The 20,261-nt window shown below is 42.6% G+C and overlaps 1 protein-coding gene across 2 annotated transcripts in view; it reads right to left on the bottom strand.

Annotated features, from left to right (window-relative positions):
• sema6cb (semaphorin 6Cb) overlaps positions 1 to 20,261 on the bottom strand; it is a 264,346-nt gene that overhangs the window by 58,845 nt on the left and 185,240 nt on the right. The window contains exons 2-8 of one of the 2 annotated variants that reach the window (XM_084336360.1): positions 19,934 to 20,032; positions 19,249 to 19,305; positions 18,727 to 18,828; positions 8,176 to 8,266; positions 5,654 to 5,776; positions 1,510 to 1,598; positions 160 to 377 (exon numbers count right to left, since the gene is read on the bottom strand). In XM_084336360.1, the coding sequence (XP_084192486.1) occupies positions 160 to 377; positions 1,510 to 1,598; positions 5,654 to 5,776; positions 8,176 to 8,266; positions 18,727 to 18,828; positions 19,249 to 19,305; positions 19,934 to 19,936 (683 nt within the window). In that variant the 5' untranslated portion in view covers positions 19,937 to 20,032. The remainder of the gene's footprint in view (positions 1 to 159; positions 378 to 1,509; positions 1,599 to 5,653; positions 5,777 to 8,175; positions 8,267 to 18,726; positions 18,829 to 19,248; positions 19,306 to 19,933; positions 20,033 to 20,261) is intronic. The other variant, XM_084336359.1, reaches the window with a different exon arrangement.

The following is a 20,261-nucleotide window of genomic DNA, read 5'->3' as shown; positions in this document are numbered from 1 at the left end:
GTAGAGACACAGGAGGAAGGTGGTGAAGTTATAGGGTAGAGACACAGGAGGAGGAAGGTGGTGAAGTTATAGGGTAGAGACACAGGAGGAGAAAGGTGGTGAAGTTATAGGCTAGAGACACAGGAGGAGGAAGGTGGTGAAGTTTTGGGCCTGGCTGACCTGTTGGCCTGTGTGGTGAAGACACCCAGCACGGCTGGCCGGTGGTTGATCTGCAGCACGTTGGTCAGCGACTGCAGCACGTCGAAGTAGAAGAAGGAGTCACCAGGGACGGAGCAGTTGAGGCGAGCCTTGAGGAACGACGTCCAGTAGCGTTCCAGCACCCTGGGCGAGCCGCCGTTGTCATTCTTGCACACACGTGCCACTCTGGAGAACACCACCTGGGGAGGGGGAGGTAGGATGAGTTGTAATTGGATAGAGTGCCATTGGTTCATCAATCAGACGTTTTACTAGTAGGTTCATTCAGCATGTAAGATTCAACAGCAATGTAATGTCACAGAGGTGCGTGTGTTTGGCAGGTCAAGTAATCTTTGGATTCTATTCCCATAGAGGGAGAGAGGGAGGGGCAAGGGCGTGACTTCACATGAGGGAGAGGGAGGGGCAAGGGCGTGACTTCACATGAGGGAGAGAGGGAGGGGCAAGGGCGTGACTTCACATGAGGGAGAGAGGGAGGGGCAAGGGCGTGACTTCACATGAGGGAGAGAGGGAGGGGCAAGGGCGTGACTTCACATGAGGGAGAGAGGGAGGGGCAAGGGCGTGACTTCACATGAGGGACAGAGGGAGGGGCAAGGGCGTGACTTCACATGAGGGAGAGAGAGCGGGTCGTGACTTCACATGAGGGAGAGAGGGAGGGGCAAGGGTGTGACTTCACATGAGGGAGAGAGGGCGGGGCGTGACTTCACATGAGGGAGAGAGGGAGGGGCAAGGGCGTGACTGCACATGAGGGACAGAGGGAGGGGCGTGACTTCACATGAGGGAGAGGGAGGGACAAGGGTGTGACTTCACATGAGGGAGAGATGGCGGGGCGTGACTTCACATGAGGGAGAGAGGGCGGGGCGTGACTTCACATGAGGGAGAGAGGGCGGGGCGTGACTTCACATGAGGGAGAGGGAGGGGCGTGACATCACATGAGGGAGAGGGAGGGGCGTGACTTCACATGAGGGAGAGGGAGGGGCGTGACTCCACATGAGGGAGAGAGGGAGGGGCGTGACTTCACATGAGGGAGAGAGAGAGGGGCGTGCCTTCACATGAGGGAGAGAGGGAGGGGCGTGACTTCACATGAGGGAGAGAGGGATGGGGCGTGACTTCACATGAGGGAGAGAGGGAGGGGGCGTGACTTCACATGAGGAAGAGAGGGAGGGGCGTGACTTTACATGAGGGAGAGGGGGAGGGAGCGTGACTTCACATGAGGGAGAGGGGGAGTGACTTCACATGAGGGAGAGGGGGAGGGGTGTGACTTCACATGCCATGGATCTGCTGTCGGCTAATCGGCTTGAATAATGAGAACCTCACCTTGCCCAGCGTGGTGTACTCCACCGCTATCTCGCTGAAGAAAAAGTACACATAGTTCCCGTACTCGATGGCGTGGAGGAAGTGGGGCTCTGAAGGAAGACGGGAGGAGAAATATGAGCACACTGTGGTGACCGTTACTTTGTATTCAGCACAACAATGTCTGTGCGGGGAGGCAGGAGATGTCCTTACCGGTAATACAAACGTATTGTGTGTGTGCTCAACTAACATAACAGAACAGCATGTGCTATTGTGACAATAATACAAAATATGATATATAATAATATGATAAAAATCGATTATAATAATCTATCATATCATTGTCAGATTAGTTGTGACTTCTTGGTATATCACTCATGTCACTTTTTCATTTAGAACGTGAGTTTAGTAGGAGGAAATTCAATTTTAAACATCAGTTTGCACGTACCACACTTAACACTTTGAATGCCGACGACGTGTATTGTCGTCTTATCATGCCCCCCATTGAGTGCCGACGACGTGTATTGTCGTTTGATTTTTTTATTAGCGATCTGAATTCATATTTCATCAACCGAGTCTCCCGTTGGTACAGCAGACCCTCTAGGAGCTCAGATGGGAAAAAACCGCCCCCTATCGTCTATCCCTGTGTAACTACAGGTCAGTCAATTATACTGGGAGATCCCTGTGGGGGGAGCTAACTGGCTCCATTGTGCTGGCGAGCCGTCTGATGATGAGGGATCTGATCGCGAGTTGGAAAGGAGCGTGGAATATATATTTACAGCAGCCAATAATCAATCAATAAACGCGATCGATATTTGGAATGGCGATCAGGAATTGGAATAATCTTTTTGGAGAACATCTGATCTAAGGTAAGGAGTCTATGTTACCAGTCTTGGGCTAATCAGAGCTGTATTCACTGAGATATCAGCATGTGCCGTGTGTGTGTGTGTGTGTGTGTGTGTGTGTGTGATGTTGAGGAAATGGATAATAGATTTTTCAGCCCGCCTCTATAGCGTGCATAAGTACACATATACTATTGATAATCTAGCGTTTATTTGAAAACGATTCATAAATAGGCCGACAAATGACAACGTGTCTAGTGTATTCGAGAATATTCCAATAAATGCCGTTTTCTGAACATTTGAGAGAACGATAGCTTTTTGAAATGCTATAAAAAGGATATGAACCGTTTAAAAAACAATCCGTTTCGACAATGTTGACTGCAAACAAGTCATTGATAAGCGACGGGCAGATTAGACACATAGCCATAATTTAAAACATAGATTATGCGTTTTTAACGCTAACATTGAAGTGGATGATGGCATTCAACGGGGTAAAAAAGTAAACAAGGCCGGCACTGATAGATGTGTCCTTCAGTTATTGGTGTAAAGTTGTGGAATTCTCTCCATAGCGAGCTTAAGGGATGTAATAGTGTTTGTCAATTCAAAAAGAATTATATAAAAAAGTATGAAAGTCAAATGTGATCTGAATAGTGAGATCTTTTCTTTTATTCTTTATTATTATTATTATTATTATTATTATTATTATTATTATTATTATTATTATTATTATTATTATTATTATTATTATTATTATTATTATTATTATTATTATTATTATTATTATTATTATTATTATCATTTAATTTGTTCTTGTTTAAACTGTGGATTGTTTGTTTCTTTGTATATGGTAGAAATAATTATTTTGTGTAAATTAGGTTGTACGCCGACCATCAAGTAATACTTGTTTAGTTTAGGAATAAGGGGCAGGTAACTAAGATTTATTCTTCTTCCTGCTCCTTTTGTCCATGGTATGGTATTTATGATTTTGTATGAAAAACTTTATGATTGTATTGTTTCCATGTGGCAAATACAAACTCTGAATCTGAATCTGTAAACAAATGAAGACCATTGCTGAAACAATTGGTAGCCTAATTTCCTGCTTCTTCTTGTAAAGGACATGTTGCCGATTGTTCCTCTGGCAGTTCTCTGAATAGATTTGTTTTGTGTTAATCACAAATACAATATAGAGGCTACTAATGAACTTGTCACACAATATAAATACAATATAGAGGCTACTAATGAACTTGTCACACAATATAAATACAATACAGAGGCTACTAATGAACTTGTCACACAATATAAATACAATATAGAGGCTACTAATGAACTCGTCACAATATAAATACAATATAGAGGATACTAATGAACTCGTCACAAAATATACATACAATATAGAGGCTACCAATGAACTCGTCACACAATATAAATACAATACAGAGGCTACTAATGAACTTGTCACACAATAAATACAATATAGAGGCTACTAATGAACTTGTCACACAATATAAATACAATACAGAGGCTACTAATGAACTTGTCACACAATATAAATACAATACAGAGGCTACCAACGGACTCGTCACACAATATAGAGGATATCAATGGACTCGTCAATTCTCATTGGTCTCGAACATCGGTCATGTTTTTGCAGTAATCCTACCAATGTATGGACCTTGAATTGATATATATTGATGTCATAATCCTAGACTTGAGGAGACTTTCAAACAGAGGCTGTTCATAATGTACTTTATAAACAAGCAATGCTGGGTCCTGCATTAAATCCCCACTTAAGAGTAGAACAGTTCTCTGATGAGGTAAAAATGTCACTGTACAACACTGTATGTACTTAAATATTAAAATCAGAAAGTGCACCTTCTACTGTATATGTATCTCAGAGCTTGGAGCCTGTACATCAACATCTGGATTGACCTCTTAAAGGTTATGTTAAGGTAGTTGGTGGTGGATAGTGATAGTAATACAGGCTCTGATTATGTTTTCGAAAGGGGTTGAACTTTGAAAGTGCATACGTTTCATCGAGTTATCACATTCTGTAACTTATGCAACAGCATTTTGTTCCAAGTAACCAGCAACTAACTGCAGGGTTCAGATAGTTGTAATGGAGTAAAAACTTTGATACATATACGTTTAAGTGAATGTATTATGTTCCCTAAAATGAAAAGGTAAGCAAAATAACCCCACACAGCAGTTGATGTTTAAGTACAGCAGTTGATGTTTAAGTATTTACCGTACTTTTCGCACTATAAGCCGCACCTGACTATAAGCCGCAGCAGCTAAATTGAATGATGTGTACATATATAAGCCGCACTGGACTATAAGCCGCATGTGTTTTAATGTTTAATTACCATATGTAAGGAGTGGAGCCTGCGGCTTAATTTGACTCAACACGGGAAACCTCACCCGGCCCGGACACGGAAAGGATTGACAGATTGATTGCTCTTTCTCGATTCTGTGAGTGGTGGTGCATGGCCGTTCTTATATTGAGCTTTAAGTTCCCACCTCTACAGAGAATGACTCCCATTGGGACACAATACTGTCGGACAAATAACATTAACTCATTTACAAGTTGTATTAAGTTTAGCAAATAAGGGAACAGATAAATAACATTTCAATGCAGTAAAAAAAGCAATATTTCGATTTTCGCGTTTTGTCCACATATAAGCCGCACCGTTATATAAGCCGCAGGGTCGAAAAATGGGGGGAAAAGCCGCGGCTTATAGTCCGAAAAGTACGGTAAGTGGAATGCCACCCATTTAAAAAATGCACATTCAGTCTATCGTTCCTGTGTCCCAGGAGACTTCAGTCAGTGTTTGTTAACATGCACCTCTTCTCTCCTAAGGCTAGAAACTAAAAGGGAGAACATTAAAATGTGTGATGTCACCAGAATGTAGAATCCAGAGCTGCTCCATAGATGATGAGGCTGGGGCTCTGACTTTGTGAGGCCATAAAATGATTGTGTACCAAATTAGGTAATACTAGACTATAAGCTACATTTGGGTGTAATACTAGAATATAAGGCCACTTTTAGGTGTAATATAAGCCACATTTAGGTGTAATACTAAAATATAAGCCACATTTGGGTGTGAGAATTCAACCTTTTGTCTATGAAACAGCCCCAGATTTTACTGTACATCCAGGTGACATCACAGATTGGAGGGTTCTCTCTCTGACTTCTAGCTTTAAGAGACAAGAGAGTGGTGCATGTTCACAAACACTGGCTGGACTGTTCTGGGGCACAAGAAGAACATTACATTTAGAAAAATGTGTGACCTTTCCATTTAGTTACAATTTGTGTACAATAGTCTCACCTCGCAGCCATTTGGAGTCGTATTTGACCGTGCGAAGCACAGGGCTGCTGTCCCCCAGACTACGGTAAATCACAGCATCACTCGCCAAGAAGTCCGTCATGGTGGCCGAGTAGAAATCACCACCTGAATGGATAAAAGAGAGAGAGAAAATCAGAGCTCTACATTTCCAGGGATCACACTCATAGAAAAACCTGTTCTTCTCAAGGTTATTTGTCACAGTTGACTTTTATCAACCTTTATATATATATATATATATTAGTGCTGTCAATCGATTCAAATATTTAACTCGATTAATCGCATGATTGTCCATAGTTAACTCGCGATTAATCGCAAATGAATCGCATATTTAATTTAATTTCTTTACCTTAAACAGATCTTTTTCAAGTTCCAAGTTTTAATACTCTTATCAACATGCGAGTCAACAAATGCTTGCTTTATGCAGCCATTTAACACAAAAGGATGACCCCCATGCATTGCAAATTTGCATCAAATTCAAAACAGAGTGATGCACAAAATAACTTAAAAGAAAATAATAATTTAAAACAATGAATAAAGTGTGCATGAAATAATAGGGGAAAGAAAACATTCGGAACTTGTTACAGTACATTCACCCACACAAGGGGGCTGATTAATCACACACCCTCCTCTCTGCATACACACTCTCCCATCTCTCTTTCTCTCTTGCCCCTTCCTCATCTATGATCTCTCTCACCCCCTCTCTCTCTATATATCTCACACACACACACTTCAGAAACAAACATAGTATCAATGAGAGCATCAATAATACACCTGAGTCAAGTCTAGTAAAAAAAAAAGTGTAATAAAAAATAATAATAATGTAAGTTAATCGTGAGTTAAAAAAAATAGTGGCGTTAATAGAATCAGGCGATAACGCGTTAACTTTGACAGCCTTAATATATATATCTATAGAGAGAGAGAGAGCGAGAGAGAGAGAGCGAGAGAGAACCACAGTAGGAGGATGTGTTGTTCACCTCAGGTGAACTTTGTGTAAATGAGTGCACTCATTGTGTAAATGAGTGCAGATTTGAGCTATCGTATTGCGGACCACAGCCCCCTGCGACCCTCCAGTCTGACCACCCATTAATCGCTCCAGGTCGCAGTTGACCGCTGAGTGCTGATATGGTATCAGCTTTCTCCTTTCAACCCCTATATTACAAATCTGCCAGGCTTTGTAGGGAATCCTTTTCCAGATGATTTCAAGACAGCTGTATGTATAATTGTGAATATGAAAACTTGGCAGCAAGACCTAACAAAACACCTTTATTTTACCTACTAAATTTTTTGTGACTTGTGAAAAAGTCTTAATTTCCCAGGACCATCATCAAGTTTTTCACGACATCTTTAATAATTTTCCTATTTTTCCATATGCTTTCCACTACTGGAAAACCACAGTAATGTTTAAATGTCCAGGTTTCAACAGTGTTCCAGAATGCGTGGGAACTCTGCATTAAGATGCTAAGCAGGGTTCGGGGGTCAATTAACATTCAATAGAATCAATACAGTAGGTGGATTTTTCCTCAGAGTTCAAACATTTAGAAATACTCATGAAAATGTTGTCCTATAAGACCAATTATAAAAAATATACTGAGAATGAATTCTCCATCATCAGCATACCTCTTAACAAGCGGGCAGAAAAGTAGCAATTTTTGAACTTGAGGACTGCATACTTTTTTTGCAAACCAAAACAACATACGTTATACTTATAGCACATGCATGAGCCTGGTCTCTTTTGAAAGATAACATTCTGAAGTTTTACTTTTAAATTCACTTTTAGTGCTAACGTAATAGAGTACCATAGGTCTGAACTTGAGTTGTAAAAAAACTTGTTACTCAAGTTTTTCTGTAGTAGTTAGTCGTTAGGTAGTATTTCCCCAGAAGGTGGTATGGCTTACAAAACCAGACAGAGGCATAGCCTGAAGCCTTATGTAGTACATATCCGAATTTCATAAAGATCCATTCAGAAATGAGTGATTTTGGTAAACTGTGTACAAAGAAAAACTCAGTTTTCTCATAGACTTCAATTCATTCGGCTGTTTAGCTCTTCCTGTTTTCGTGTTTCGTGTTTTTTGCCACTCTCATTGGTTACAACGATCCACAATAATTTTCGAGATCGGATCTAGATTGACGGAAATACTGCAGCCTGAGTCGGGAGTGGTATTTTGCGCAATACCGTGTACTTTGCACAAGCCTCAAATACCGGCATGTAACTCGAGAACCGCTGAACGGATTTTGTCGCTATCGACAGGCAACAAATAAGCCTTCAATTCAATATATATATATTGTATTACAAAATATGCACACCCGAGCCACTAGGGGTCGCCAAAGTGCCAGTTGCAAAAAATCCGAAAAAACGTCCCATATGAGGGACGTTGCAGCTTAACGGACATTTCTGTTTGACGTCTGAACTAATTGAAGTCAAACTCAAAGTGAGTTCACACCACTCCTCGATTCTAAATTCACACCATATAATATATACGATAGTTCTTGCTTGGGACACTCACCGGCAAACAGGCCCACGTTGGATTGGCGCGACTCGAAAGGACAGCGCGCCTGGCCCACCACCTCTTCTCCATCCTGCTCCAGTGTAGACATCTGGGTCAGAAAGGACACAACGACAAGGGAACACTTCAGAAGGGCTAATGATAGCACTGTAACACTAACTCCATACAAAAAATAACCATATTAAAAAGAGAAATGTTTGCACATAATCTCGCACATACAAAGCTCTAGACTGTTTTGCACACATTCATTTAGTTTGACAGTTATTGAGAGTAAAATGAGATGAATATCTCCTCCTGTGATGTCATCAGAGGAGACTGAATCATTGCGTTGTGTAACTTGTGTTAGTTACAGCTCAAAATAGAGAACAATTATTGCAATAGGGATTGCTGTTCTTTCATCTACATCATTTGATTGAGCTGTAATTAACCTAACGCAAGGATTCAGTGCCCTCTGATGACATCACGAGAAGTGCCCCTTTAAATTAAAGACAAGCCCTCCATTGTAGATCAAATTTACCTAAATAACATAATAAAAAAATAAAAAATTAAAATATTGCCCTCAGACTGAGAAATCAATTAACCTGAAACCAAAGTCTTTTAAAGTGGGTTATTAAGCATTATGGCTAACTGCAAAGAAAGGATGTGAATTCCAAATCAATCACAAGTCATTATAAATGGCAACACGTGCTTGATTTGATCGTTTTCTCATCTGTATTTTCTTGTTTTTATTATGTTTTATTGTAATCTCTGCATCATTGAAAAGGAGGGCCCACACTCAATGTATTCCCGATAATTAAATGAAGGTTGAATGAATGAACATGCGCCATAAAGATTGGTTTTATGTGATGTGTTGTTCTACAGACCAGGCACATATAATATGTGTGTTTGAAATAGAAGGCGTGGTGGGCAGAGAGGCTGTATGTATGCTATCTCCGGACCACAGACATTTCACAGCTATTTTCTGACCCTGCTGCTAACAAGGCTATAAAACCTTGGCTATGACAATAAGTGTAAAGCCCAATGGTGTGTGTGTGTGTGTTTAATGTGTCCCGGAGGGGAGGTAGCTTCGATTCCCTCCATCAAACAAGTGACACACACACACACACACACACAGTGACAGGCCCTTCACACACGTTGCCATGTGTATGATGTTGTGACTGCTCCCATTACCGACCTGACATACTGGTATGCGGTGACTGCTTTATTGTTACACAATCCCTTCACATATGAACCTGGACTATGAATATCATATGACCTGAGGTCCATTCATGCTAAAGTCTGTGAAGGTTAAGACTGTGGAAAGAGTAAGCAGTCAGTCACCCTGATATAATTTCTACTCTGTGAATAGAGACCATAGTGGACAGATGGAGACACTACCTTTCAAGCCTTAGTGCTCAATTGTGATTTATTTGGTTTGGTGGTTCACGTCATTTATCAGATTAGAGTGTGAACTGGTCATGCTCCTGAACTGTGCTACAGAACAATAAAGACGTCACATGCACTCGTACAGAAGTAAACATGGAGGCCACTGAAGTCACCGGTTAGTTTAATTTACAGTAGAGGCTGTACATCAACATCTGAATACATTCATTAGTGAGCAGATGATAACGACGGCAAGGAGGAGGCTTTTTGTGGATCCATCCATGCAGAAGGATGTATGGATGTGAGGGCGGAGCCAAGAGCCATGATATGGATGTGAGGGCGGAGCCAAGAGCCATCAAATTTATTTATTCAAATCAAATTTATTTATAGGGCCCAACAACACACGTTAATGTCCCCATGGGCCGTACAGGTCTTCTTTAAACAAGTCAAGAAGACAACATAACAATAAGTCAAGAACAGAACAAGAACACCATAGGGTCCAAACATTTTTTAGATGAATGCAAATAAATGAAAGAATGCAAGCACTCCCAGACATACCCCACGCGAAGGTAAGGAAAAACTCACTAAAACCTAACAATAGGGAAAAAAAGCTCCACAGGCAATGTGGAGGAGAGAAACCTTAGAAGGGCCGTTCAAGGGGGGATCTCCCTTCTTAGATGTCGGTGATAGTAGTGTTGCAGACGGACAGTTGGTAAGCATGCACTCATGTGTGTGGTGAGACACAGATGAGTGCATGCAATAGCAACTGTACATTTTGAAAAATTAAAGATAGAGCTAATAGCGATAGCAACTGAACATTTTGAAAGATTAAAGATAGAGTTGATAGTGGATCTATTTGAGGCACAGGGGCGGCGCAAGAGGGTCACGTCCTCCCCGTCTTAGTCACGGGACATTCAACACTCCGGTCGTTGCTCAGGGACAGCCGGAGACAGGGGGAAGGGGGGTGGCGCAGAGAGGGTCGCGAACTCCCCGACATCATCGCGGGACATCCGGCACTCCGGTCACCACTACGAGACCTCCGAAGACAGGGGGGCACGCAGAGGGGGTCGCAATCTCCCGGCCTTCGTCACGGGACGTCCAACACTCCGGTCAACACTCCAGGACAGCAAGTCATAGGAAGACAGGGAGACGGGACAGGCGTTAGACAGCTCATGAGATTGTAGTAGGCGGACATAGCAATAGATACAAGTGGTAGGCATATATGTGAATGGAGTAGATATATGAAGTAAGCGTATTATGTGAATAGAATAGAAGTACTTAACCCAGCAATGAAACCGCGTTGACTGTTAATCTGTTAACAGTCTGTTAATCAGTTGACAGGACCACGGACAGACGGCGGTGAATAACTGATCCAATGCCTCGGAGGTGCATGTAGAGCAGTCACTACAAGCTTGGCCAAGACCCCGAGGCATCCATCACCTTGGTCAGCGCCAGGAGACGGGTACTCAGAGAGAAGGGGGAAGGGAGGGGGGGGGGGGGGGAAGAGTTAGAGAGTTCCCATGTTTGTGGTGCTGCAAAGGAGCAGACATGTAGTACCCTGTAGTGCCATGTAGTACCCCGTAGTGCCATGTAGTACCCTATAGTACCCCATAGTGCCATGTAGTACCCCGTAGTATCCTGTAGTACCCTGTAGTGCCATGTAGTACCCTGTGGTGCCATGTAGAGCTATGTAAGCCATGTAGTACCCTGTAATGCCATGCAGTACCAAGTAGTACTCTGTGGTACCATGTAGTACCCTGTACCCTAACTAAACTACCCTATAGTAAACTACCCAGTGGTACCATGTAGTACCCTGTACCATAACTAAACTACACAGATTAATCTAAAGGTCAGTCCCCGACCAGGTGAGATCAAGGTAGGTTGAAGGAGAGAGAGAAAAGATGAGTCTTAAGCAGGGATTTAAAAGCTTCGACAGAGCAGGCGCCCCTGATGACGGCAGGTAATTTGTTCCACAGGTAGGGAGCGCGGTAGACAAAGGCTCTGTGGCCGGCGGATTTCTTTTTAACCCTAGGGGTCGATAGAAGCCCCGCATTTTGTGAGCGCAGAGCACGAGCGGGCGAGTATCGGGAGATGAGATCAGATAGATAGAGCGGTGCAAGCCCATTTAAAATTTTGTAGGTGAGGAGTAGCACTTTAAAGTCAGAGCGGGCTTGGATAGGAAGCCAATGTAGGGCGGACAGAACTGGTGTGATGTGATCAAATTTTCTAGTTCTAGTTAGTATCCGTGCAGCCGCATTTTGCACGAGTTGAAGATTTTTGATGCTTGAATTAGGTAAGCCTGAAAAAAGTGCATTACAGTAGTCCAGACGTGATGAGACAAAAGCATGAATCAGGGTTTCAGCATCAGCCAGAGTTAAAATGGGGCGTATTTTTGCGATATTACGAAGATGGAAGAATGCAATTTTGGTGACATTTTTTATATGTGCATTAAATGAGAGGGAGGAATCAAAAATGACTCAGAGGTTTTTTATGGTGGAGCTCTGGGATACATGACAGGTATCAAAGTTGAGGGAGATGTCCTGAAACAGGCCTCTGTGGTTTGGGGGGCCAACAATTAACATCTCAGTTTTATCTGCATTAAGGAGTAGAAAGTTTTGCGACATCCATTTTTTGACGGCAAGCAAGCAGGCCTCAATGATGTGGTTGTGAGGGTGGAGCCAGGAGTAGTGGGACCCTGATATGGATGTGAAGGCGGAGCCAGGAGTGTGGTTGGATTTCTACAGCTACGTCTCAGCCGGGACGATATGGCCACTAAAATAGGATTTCAAAGCGTCTTTTGCGTCACTCACAATGCAACATACAATGACAACATCAAATCCAGAGTGAGGGAAGTGCATCAGAGTGGCTAACGATAGGTAGCTAAGCTCATCCATTTAGTTAGCATAGCTAATCAATTTCTCTAACGGCAAACACGTAACATTAACATAGGGCTGGGCGATATAACGATAATTATCGAGATATATTTTAATAATCGATATCGGAAAGAAAATATAGCGAATTTCTTATTCTGCAACACCCAGAGACAGTGGACAGACTTGTCTTTCTTGCCTGCAACTTAAAGTAATGGCTTTGCTTGTCCAAATGACAATACTGACCAAATTGAGATTTATTTTTCTCTTGTCCATTTATTTTGTTTGCTTTCTAATGTAAAATACAGTTTGAAACCGTCTGTACACAGTAGGCTCAGTAGGCTATGTGTGCTAGCAGAGCTAGTCTCCAGTCACGAGTCACGGTGCACATGTGCGGTGGTTTGTCCACCAAAAAAGCGCCAAAAGATAGAAAAGAAACTAGCAGAGCCAGAACTGTTCAACTCCCCTGGAGCCACAGCCAGCAGAGAAGCCGGTTTACTTTCGCTTTCAAACCAGCTGCAGCCTGAGAACTGGAACATACATCTGTTTTTTTTTTAAATACTTATAAAAATCTTTATGCGGACGATACAGTCCTGTATACAAGTGCTCCCTCCCTTACTCAGGTGATTGAGAACCTCCAGGCTGCATTTAATTGTTTTCAAACCTCCCTTTTTAATCTTAAACTAGTTTTAAATGCAAAGAAAACTAAATTCATGATGTTCACAAGGGCTCGCTCACAGCCAGTGAATCATGTTCATATCGTTACGCTAAAGGGAGCAATCATAGAAAATGTTTCATCCTACAAGTATCTTGGGCTATGGCTGGATGAAAAGCTTAAACTAGAAACTTAAACTAAAATTTGTTTTTTTCTTTCGCAACAAACAATGCTTTTCTTTTGAGGCCAGAAAGAAACTTGTTCAAGCCACATTCCTGTCTGTAATCGACTATGGTGACATAATATATATGCATGCTGCCTCTTCAATGCTAAAAAAGCTAGACCGTGTGTATCATGCTTCTCTGCGCTTCATCACTAGTGCCAAAGGGCTTACTCACCATTGTGTGCTTTACCAAATGGTAGGATGGACCTCTCTGTACGTACGGAGGAAATCCCACATGTTTGTTTTTATATATAAGGCCAACCTAATTAGCTTAGCCTCTAGCAGCTACTATACCAGGTCCACAAGATGGCTACTTAAAAAAAAAAAAAAACAGAATAAACACTGAACTAGAAAGAACAGCTTTTTCAAGCTTCGCACCTTGGGCATGGAATGGGCTACAGCTACAGGACCATATCCACTTAGATACCCTGGTCCCCCTCTGCGAATTTAAATCTGTATTACATAACTTCCTACAAGAAGAATGTCGCTGCTTTCTCTAGTCGGGTCCCAACTGCAAAACTGTATTACCCTGTATTTTACTGTCGTACACTTTTACTATTATGTAGACTATTCTGTTTTGTGTTTTCATGTGATGTATTGTATATTGTATTTGTATACATGCACTTTTATTATGTTCTTGTGTGATGTACCGCACATTTTATTGCTGTCTGATATTTGCAAATGTTATTGCTGTCATCTTGGCCAGGTCTCCCTTGCAAAAGAGATCTTGTATCTCAATGGGACTTCCTGGTTAAATAAAGGTAAAAAAAAAAAAAAAAAAAAACAATATCGTTAATTATCGATATCGCGTGATATGATATTGTTATCGATATCGTTATCGCGATATCATTTTTGGCCATATCGCCCAGCCCTGCGTTAACATAATGATAAGCTTTCGTTAACTAACGTTACCAACTCTGTAGCAAGTTAACGTTAGTGTAGTGGTAGATCATCATGCAACCCATGCTGATCTGACCATGCTGAACTTGCAAAATAAAAGATTTGATTTGAGATCAGACTGCAGTCTGAACATGGACTCTTAACCACTTGGTTGTCTTTGGTCCAGCTGGCTCCACTTGCTCCTCACTGAGCATTTGTGGCTGAACAACATTTAACCTTTAGACCCAATAACCCCCTATCCATAGCATACCACCTCCCAATGTCCCATCCAATCCCCGCTTTTCCTCTGATCTTTCCGATAAGTCCTTGAGATGGAGTCCGTCATATGATTTACATTTCCTTGCACTCTTGGCCCTCGTTTCTCTCCCATATATAAATGCAGTCCCATTTGCTCTCTGGATAGTCATTGCTATCCATTGGGGAGACATGGATGCCGTGTAAATCAGCCCTCTCTACCATAGAGAAGTCAATGACGGAAAAAAAAGTAAGACAGAAAGTTGTTAGATTTACGTGCCGGCGTCATACCATCCCCTCCCTTTTTTTTCTACGGACCTCTGACCATAAGAGCCTTATGCCTCATCTGTGTGCTGTTTTTATGGGAAGGGAAGTACTGTATACTCCTGCCTTTCTCCTCGTCCTCGTGCATGTTTTCACTTAGAAGCGACAGCTCTGCTCTGGCACACGGGGCGTTATTAATCACTTCAACAGTCAGAATAGCCAGAGACGACATGGTGCCGCAAGTTGCTTTGTTGAACTCGACACACACACACACACACACACACACACACACACACACACACACACACACACACACACACACACACACACACACACACACACACACACACACACACACACACACACACACACACACACACACACACACACACACACACACACACACACACACACACACACACACACACACACACACACACACACACACACACACACACACACACACACACACACACACACCTCCCCCTGAGCCTTTCTGAGTCGAGTTTCCTTGCGTCGTCTGCACTATTTCCCGCCACCCCCTCTCACCCTCCCTCCCTTCCTCTGAAAATGACGTGCATGACGACTCTCGGCTGTATTTTCTCAGTTCTATGAAAGAAGCGATTCTATTATTGATGTTATCAGTGTAGATCATGTGTTCAGTCAACAGATTGCTGCTTCCGTCTTGTTGAGCAAACATGTTTTTCCATCAACACTGGGCGCTTCAAGTTGTTTTTCCAAGACCCTGTAATGAAGTGTGCCTGGCTCGTAGATTTTGTTCGATAATCCCGATATTGGCATTTCTTTACCCGCATATATTCGCCATACTATGGTTCTTTGTTGAACAGCTTTGTTTGTTAATGAGGCACAATAAAACACGACAAACAAGCTCAGAGACCTGGGCTTGAACTACGACCTCTGCCAGTGGGTCTTGGACTTCCTGACAGGAAGACCCCAAGTGGTGAGAGCAGGCAACTGCACCTCCTCATCCATCACTCTCAACACAGGGGCCCCCCAGAGCTGTGTTCTGAGCCCCATCCTCTACTCGCTTTACACACATGACTGTGTGGCAAAGCAAAACAGCAACACAATCATCAAGTTTGCTGACGACACAGTTGTGGTGAGCCTGATCTCTGCAAACGACGAGAGGGCCTACCTGGGAGAGGTAGAGAACCTGGCGCTGTGGTGCAGGGAGAACAGCCTCTCCCTGAACGTCAGCAAAACTAAAGAGATGATTGTGGATTTTAGGAGGTCGGGGGCCAGGGACTACAGGGTCCGTGTACGTTTTGATAGTTAATTTTTTAGACAAAAAAAAATAAATTTAATATTGATCTCTATGTGCAGTGGGCTGTGAGGCGAGTGCGCAGCCAGGGACCGTCTAAAAAGTGCAACACCGAAAAGAGACGCTACAAAAAGATTCAATAACTTCACTGTCATACAGTGTATAGTGTCACCAAAATCACTTCACACATCAGTAGTATCCTATTGGTTATACTACAACACTTAGATTTGGAAAAAATGCTTTTTCATAATTCTGGGGAATTTTTATTGGGAAAAATATTCAATAACTTCACTCTTGTACACTGTAGTACCATCAAATTTAGTAAAAAAAAAAGCATTGCAAAATCATCACAGTAGAAAAGAAATATTGCACATCGGCGGAAAATATTGCACATTAACGAATACCGTTATTGCATATGTCCCAACATCTGTCATATTGCACATACAAGTATTATAGTGAGATAGATGTAGATGTGGTGGCAATAAGGGGGGGGTGATTGTTCAGTTCAGTGATGGCTCTCGGGAAGATGCTGTTCTGCAGCCTGGAGGTGCAGGCTTTGAAGGCCCTGTATCGCCTCCCAGATGGCAACAAGGAGAAGAGGTGGTGAGAGGGGTGTGTTTCATCCTTCAGGATGCTGCTAGCTCTGCGGAGGCAGCGCGTTCTGAAGATGTCATCCAGTGTGGGCAGGGGGACACCGATGATTTTTTGGCAGGTGTTTATGACTCTGGAGGGATTTGCCAATTGTGTTAGTATGGACGGTCGGCCAAGCCGGAGGCACCACAGCCGGATTCGATCCCACTGTCTCTGTGGTGGTAGACAGACACTTAGTCCGGTATGCTTTTACCAACGCGTTCGTGTTTCCGGGTTCCCGTTTTGCGCTCCGATTGGCCACTGACCTATGCTATTAGGCCCCCCTTTACGCTCTCGCCTGAGACGCGCTGTGAAGCATCAGCGGGGCGAGGCGGTGGTTTCTCCCCGCCTCCGTGCGCCTTGCTGCCGCCGGCTTGTCACACATGACTCGGTCCAGCTCCAGCAGCAGCGGCCGTCTTCCGCCTGCGGTATCCTCCAGGCCCCCGGCCCCGAGGCGGCTCGTTCTTATTATTATCCCCCATTGTTCAGGTCGACATGGTCGCACAAACACGTAGGTTTCAATCACTGAGCTGTCTGTTGTTGTGTGTCTTCTTAGGTTCGGCTACTGCACATGGAGATGAGACTCCCCGCCTCTCTCCATAATAGACGCAACAAGGCGTGCATTCTCGTGGGAAAACCCGAAACATTTAATAAAGACGAGTGTTAGTTGTGTTTCCACATCTACAGTCAACATAAAACCATCCACCACCCGTTGGAGGAGTAGTGGGGGAGAAGAAGAGGAATATTTTTAAATAGCAAGAATTATCGACTGGCAACTCTGTGCTCGTCAGACCTGCAGCTGCTGGTACTGTATTAACTTTAGGTTAGTTGTAACGTTAGTTTAGGTTCGTGTTAACGTTAGATAATGTACAAAATAAACTAATTCCGCTGCTATAGACGTCGCTCTTTTATTTTGAAACCCCCCCAGAAAGGAAGTCATTATATTAGCTTTAGTGTTAGCTCCGGTTAGCTCCGAGCGTGCAGTAGTTAGTAGTATATTATCAATACCAGCCATTGGATTACTGTTTTCTAAATTGGGGAGGCTTTTAATCGTCAAGGTAAGAGGATTTTAAGTCATGGTATGCATAAACTTCAATCGGTTCGGATCCTTTGAATGAATGAGAATGTAAACAAACACGGCTTCCACGTAGAAATCACTGACTGCGCCCGGAGACGAGTCGTTCGGCAAAAAATAGTTCAGAGTATATCTGCTTAGAAAACGTAATTGTCGAATTCAATTATTTTTTATTTCTCCACGTGGTAAATACACAGGTCACAACATGTTTACAGGAACGTTTTGGAGTTGTATTTGGAGTGTATTTGGTGACTGTAGGGAACGTCAGGCTCTAAAACCCCCCCACTTCCAGTGATGAAGCTAAGCTACGCTAACGGAGCGACTGTTCCCTAAGCTAAATGCACGCACAGAGACAAAAAATGTATGTATCTTCTTGTCTAACTCGAGGGAAGATGTTAAATGAGCAAATTTTCCAAAATGTTGGAGTTTTCCTTTAAGTGTAGGCTATAGTTAATTATTGTTATTTTTTTTTACAGTTTTTGTATTTTTCTGACATGGGGGCTCAACAATGAATGACTATCAGAAATGTCAAGTTGCATGTTGTTATTCTAACCAGCTTAGTTCTGTTGCATTTCCAATTTATTTATTTAAATTATAAATATATCAGGGATCGATAAGGGAATCGATAAGGAATCGGATAGATAAGCAGAATCGATAATGGAATCGTATCGATAAAATCTTATCAATTCCCATCCCTACATTCATACCTCATTTGCATTTGAAGTTGTTGTACCTCATTGTCTGCATTTTACTTCATTGTACATAGATTGTACTTTAGTTTGTATATTGTATAGTATAGTGTTATTCCTCTTTTACTTACTTTTTTTTTTACTGTATGAAGCACATTCTCAGGGGCTCATACAGAACCAAGCATTTTACTGTAAAGTACATGTATGTTATGTGACAAATAAAGACAAACTTGAACTTGAACAATCTTGGTCAAAGCAAAACGGTAAGGATGATAGCGGCTGTATTGCGATGTCTAAATTATGTTTTCACAGCGGTTCTTGAGCCGAGGGAGGCGGTGTGAAGCGACAACACATTTCTGTTCCTCACCTTGTAGTTACGGCAGGTGGGGTTGAAGGCGTTGGTGCCACAGGCGAACAGAGTCTCATCATTGCGAGGCACCAGCACTTTGATGTAGTTGTAGCACTCGTCCTGTTGAGAGAGGGCAGCTGTTTGGTACGGCGCTCATGAGTCAGCGCTCACACTCAACAGCGAGGCTTATGCACACTTTTTATTTTTCTGCTGATGCATGCACACGCACACACAGATTTTTTTTTTTTTTAAATAATTATTACCATAATCCCCAAGCTGATCCCTATGGCTTCGCTATAGCTCTGGGGAGGTTGATGTCATGTCAACCCCCCCCCCCCCCCCCCCCATTCCTTCCCAGGTCGGGCCTACAGATGCCTGGTGGCACTGAACCTGATAAGCTATCTGCATAGTCTTGATACATAATGAAAGAACACCGTGTCAGACAGATAGAGAAGGAGGGAAAGATAAGAGACGAAGAGAAAAGACGAGAAAGAGAGGTAGTGAGAGAGAGTTAGACAGAGTTTGGGGGATAATACTTACGCTGTTTTTCCCTCTCACAGTGCATTTTTCCACATCCTTTGTCTTCCAAGTCAATTTCTGAAAAATATAGAAATATCATTGAAATCAAATATTTAAAAAAAATTGCGAAAAGCCACTTTTAGTTGGTTTTGATGCTCCCAATTGCTCAAGTGCTGTTACAAGAGAGGTGTGATGAAATTCTCATTAACTTAAATTCTTTTCTATAAAAGAACAAACAAACAAAGATGAAATGCCCGAAGCAGCCTGCGTAGAAGCCCGTCAGCGGGCAACTAAAGATTATGGCTCCACGACAATAAACATCACTCTCGTCGCAATAACGTCTAGAGCCGTGTGAAGGCACAGTACATTCTCAGACACACATTGGGATCAACGAACTGTAGAGAACAGCTGCAGTGTTTATACGACCAATGATAAGTTAACCCCAATTAACCTAGCGTCCAACTCTCCCCCTCTCTCATACACACACAAAAATTGGGGACATTACATTGACAAACATTCATGCCTTAAAGTTCCCCTCTGGATGCATTTCCAACCCCTAAAAGATGAAAACGGCACCATAACAGCCACATATTCAATAACAGGTTGTTACAGGAAAGGGGGCGGGTCCCGTTCTCATTACACTGCATGGTCAAAGAGGTATTCATATTCTGGCAGACGTCTTTAGGTCTTTTGATGATTTACGCACCATATGCAACTTAGCAGGATCATCCTTTTTTCAATTAAGGTCATCATTGAAAACATATGGAGTGCGTTGGAATGCACCGCTGTCGACACGTCAGTCACTCTACCTCAGACACACAAGGTCACACAAAGGGATTAGTGTCAGATCTGTACCATTTGTTGTCAAGTTTCTTCCTAGAAACCTCTATACATCCAACAGGTCTGGACTAAAGATCTTGGAAAGTTTGCTGCAGAATAAATCACTGAACTGGGAAAATAGATGGACATGTATAACAGATGCTTCCAAAAATTCCTAATCTATCAATAAATTAATTCGAAATCTCCTACATTGG

The sequence above is a fragment of the Notolepis coatsorum genome, assembly GCF_963971535.1.
Source record: "Notolepis coatsorum genome assembly, chromosome: 19".
NCBI classification, from domain to species: domain Eukaryota; kingdom Metazoa; phylum Chordata; class Actinopteri; order Aulopiformes; family Paralepididae; genus Notolepis; species Notolepis coatsorum.
This window is presented reverse-complemented; position numbering and strand designations above follow the sequence as displayed.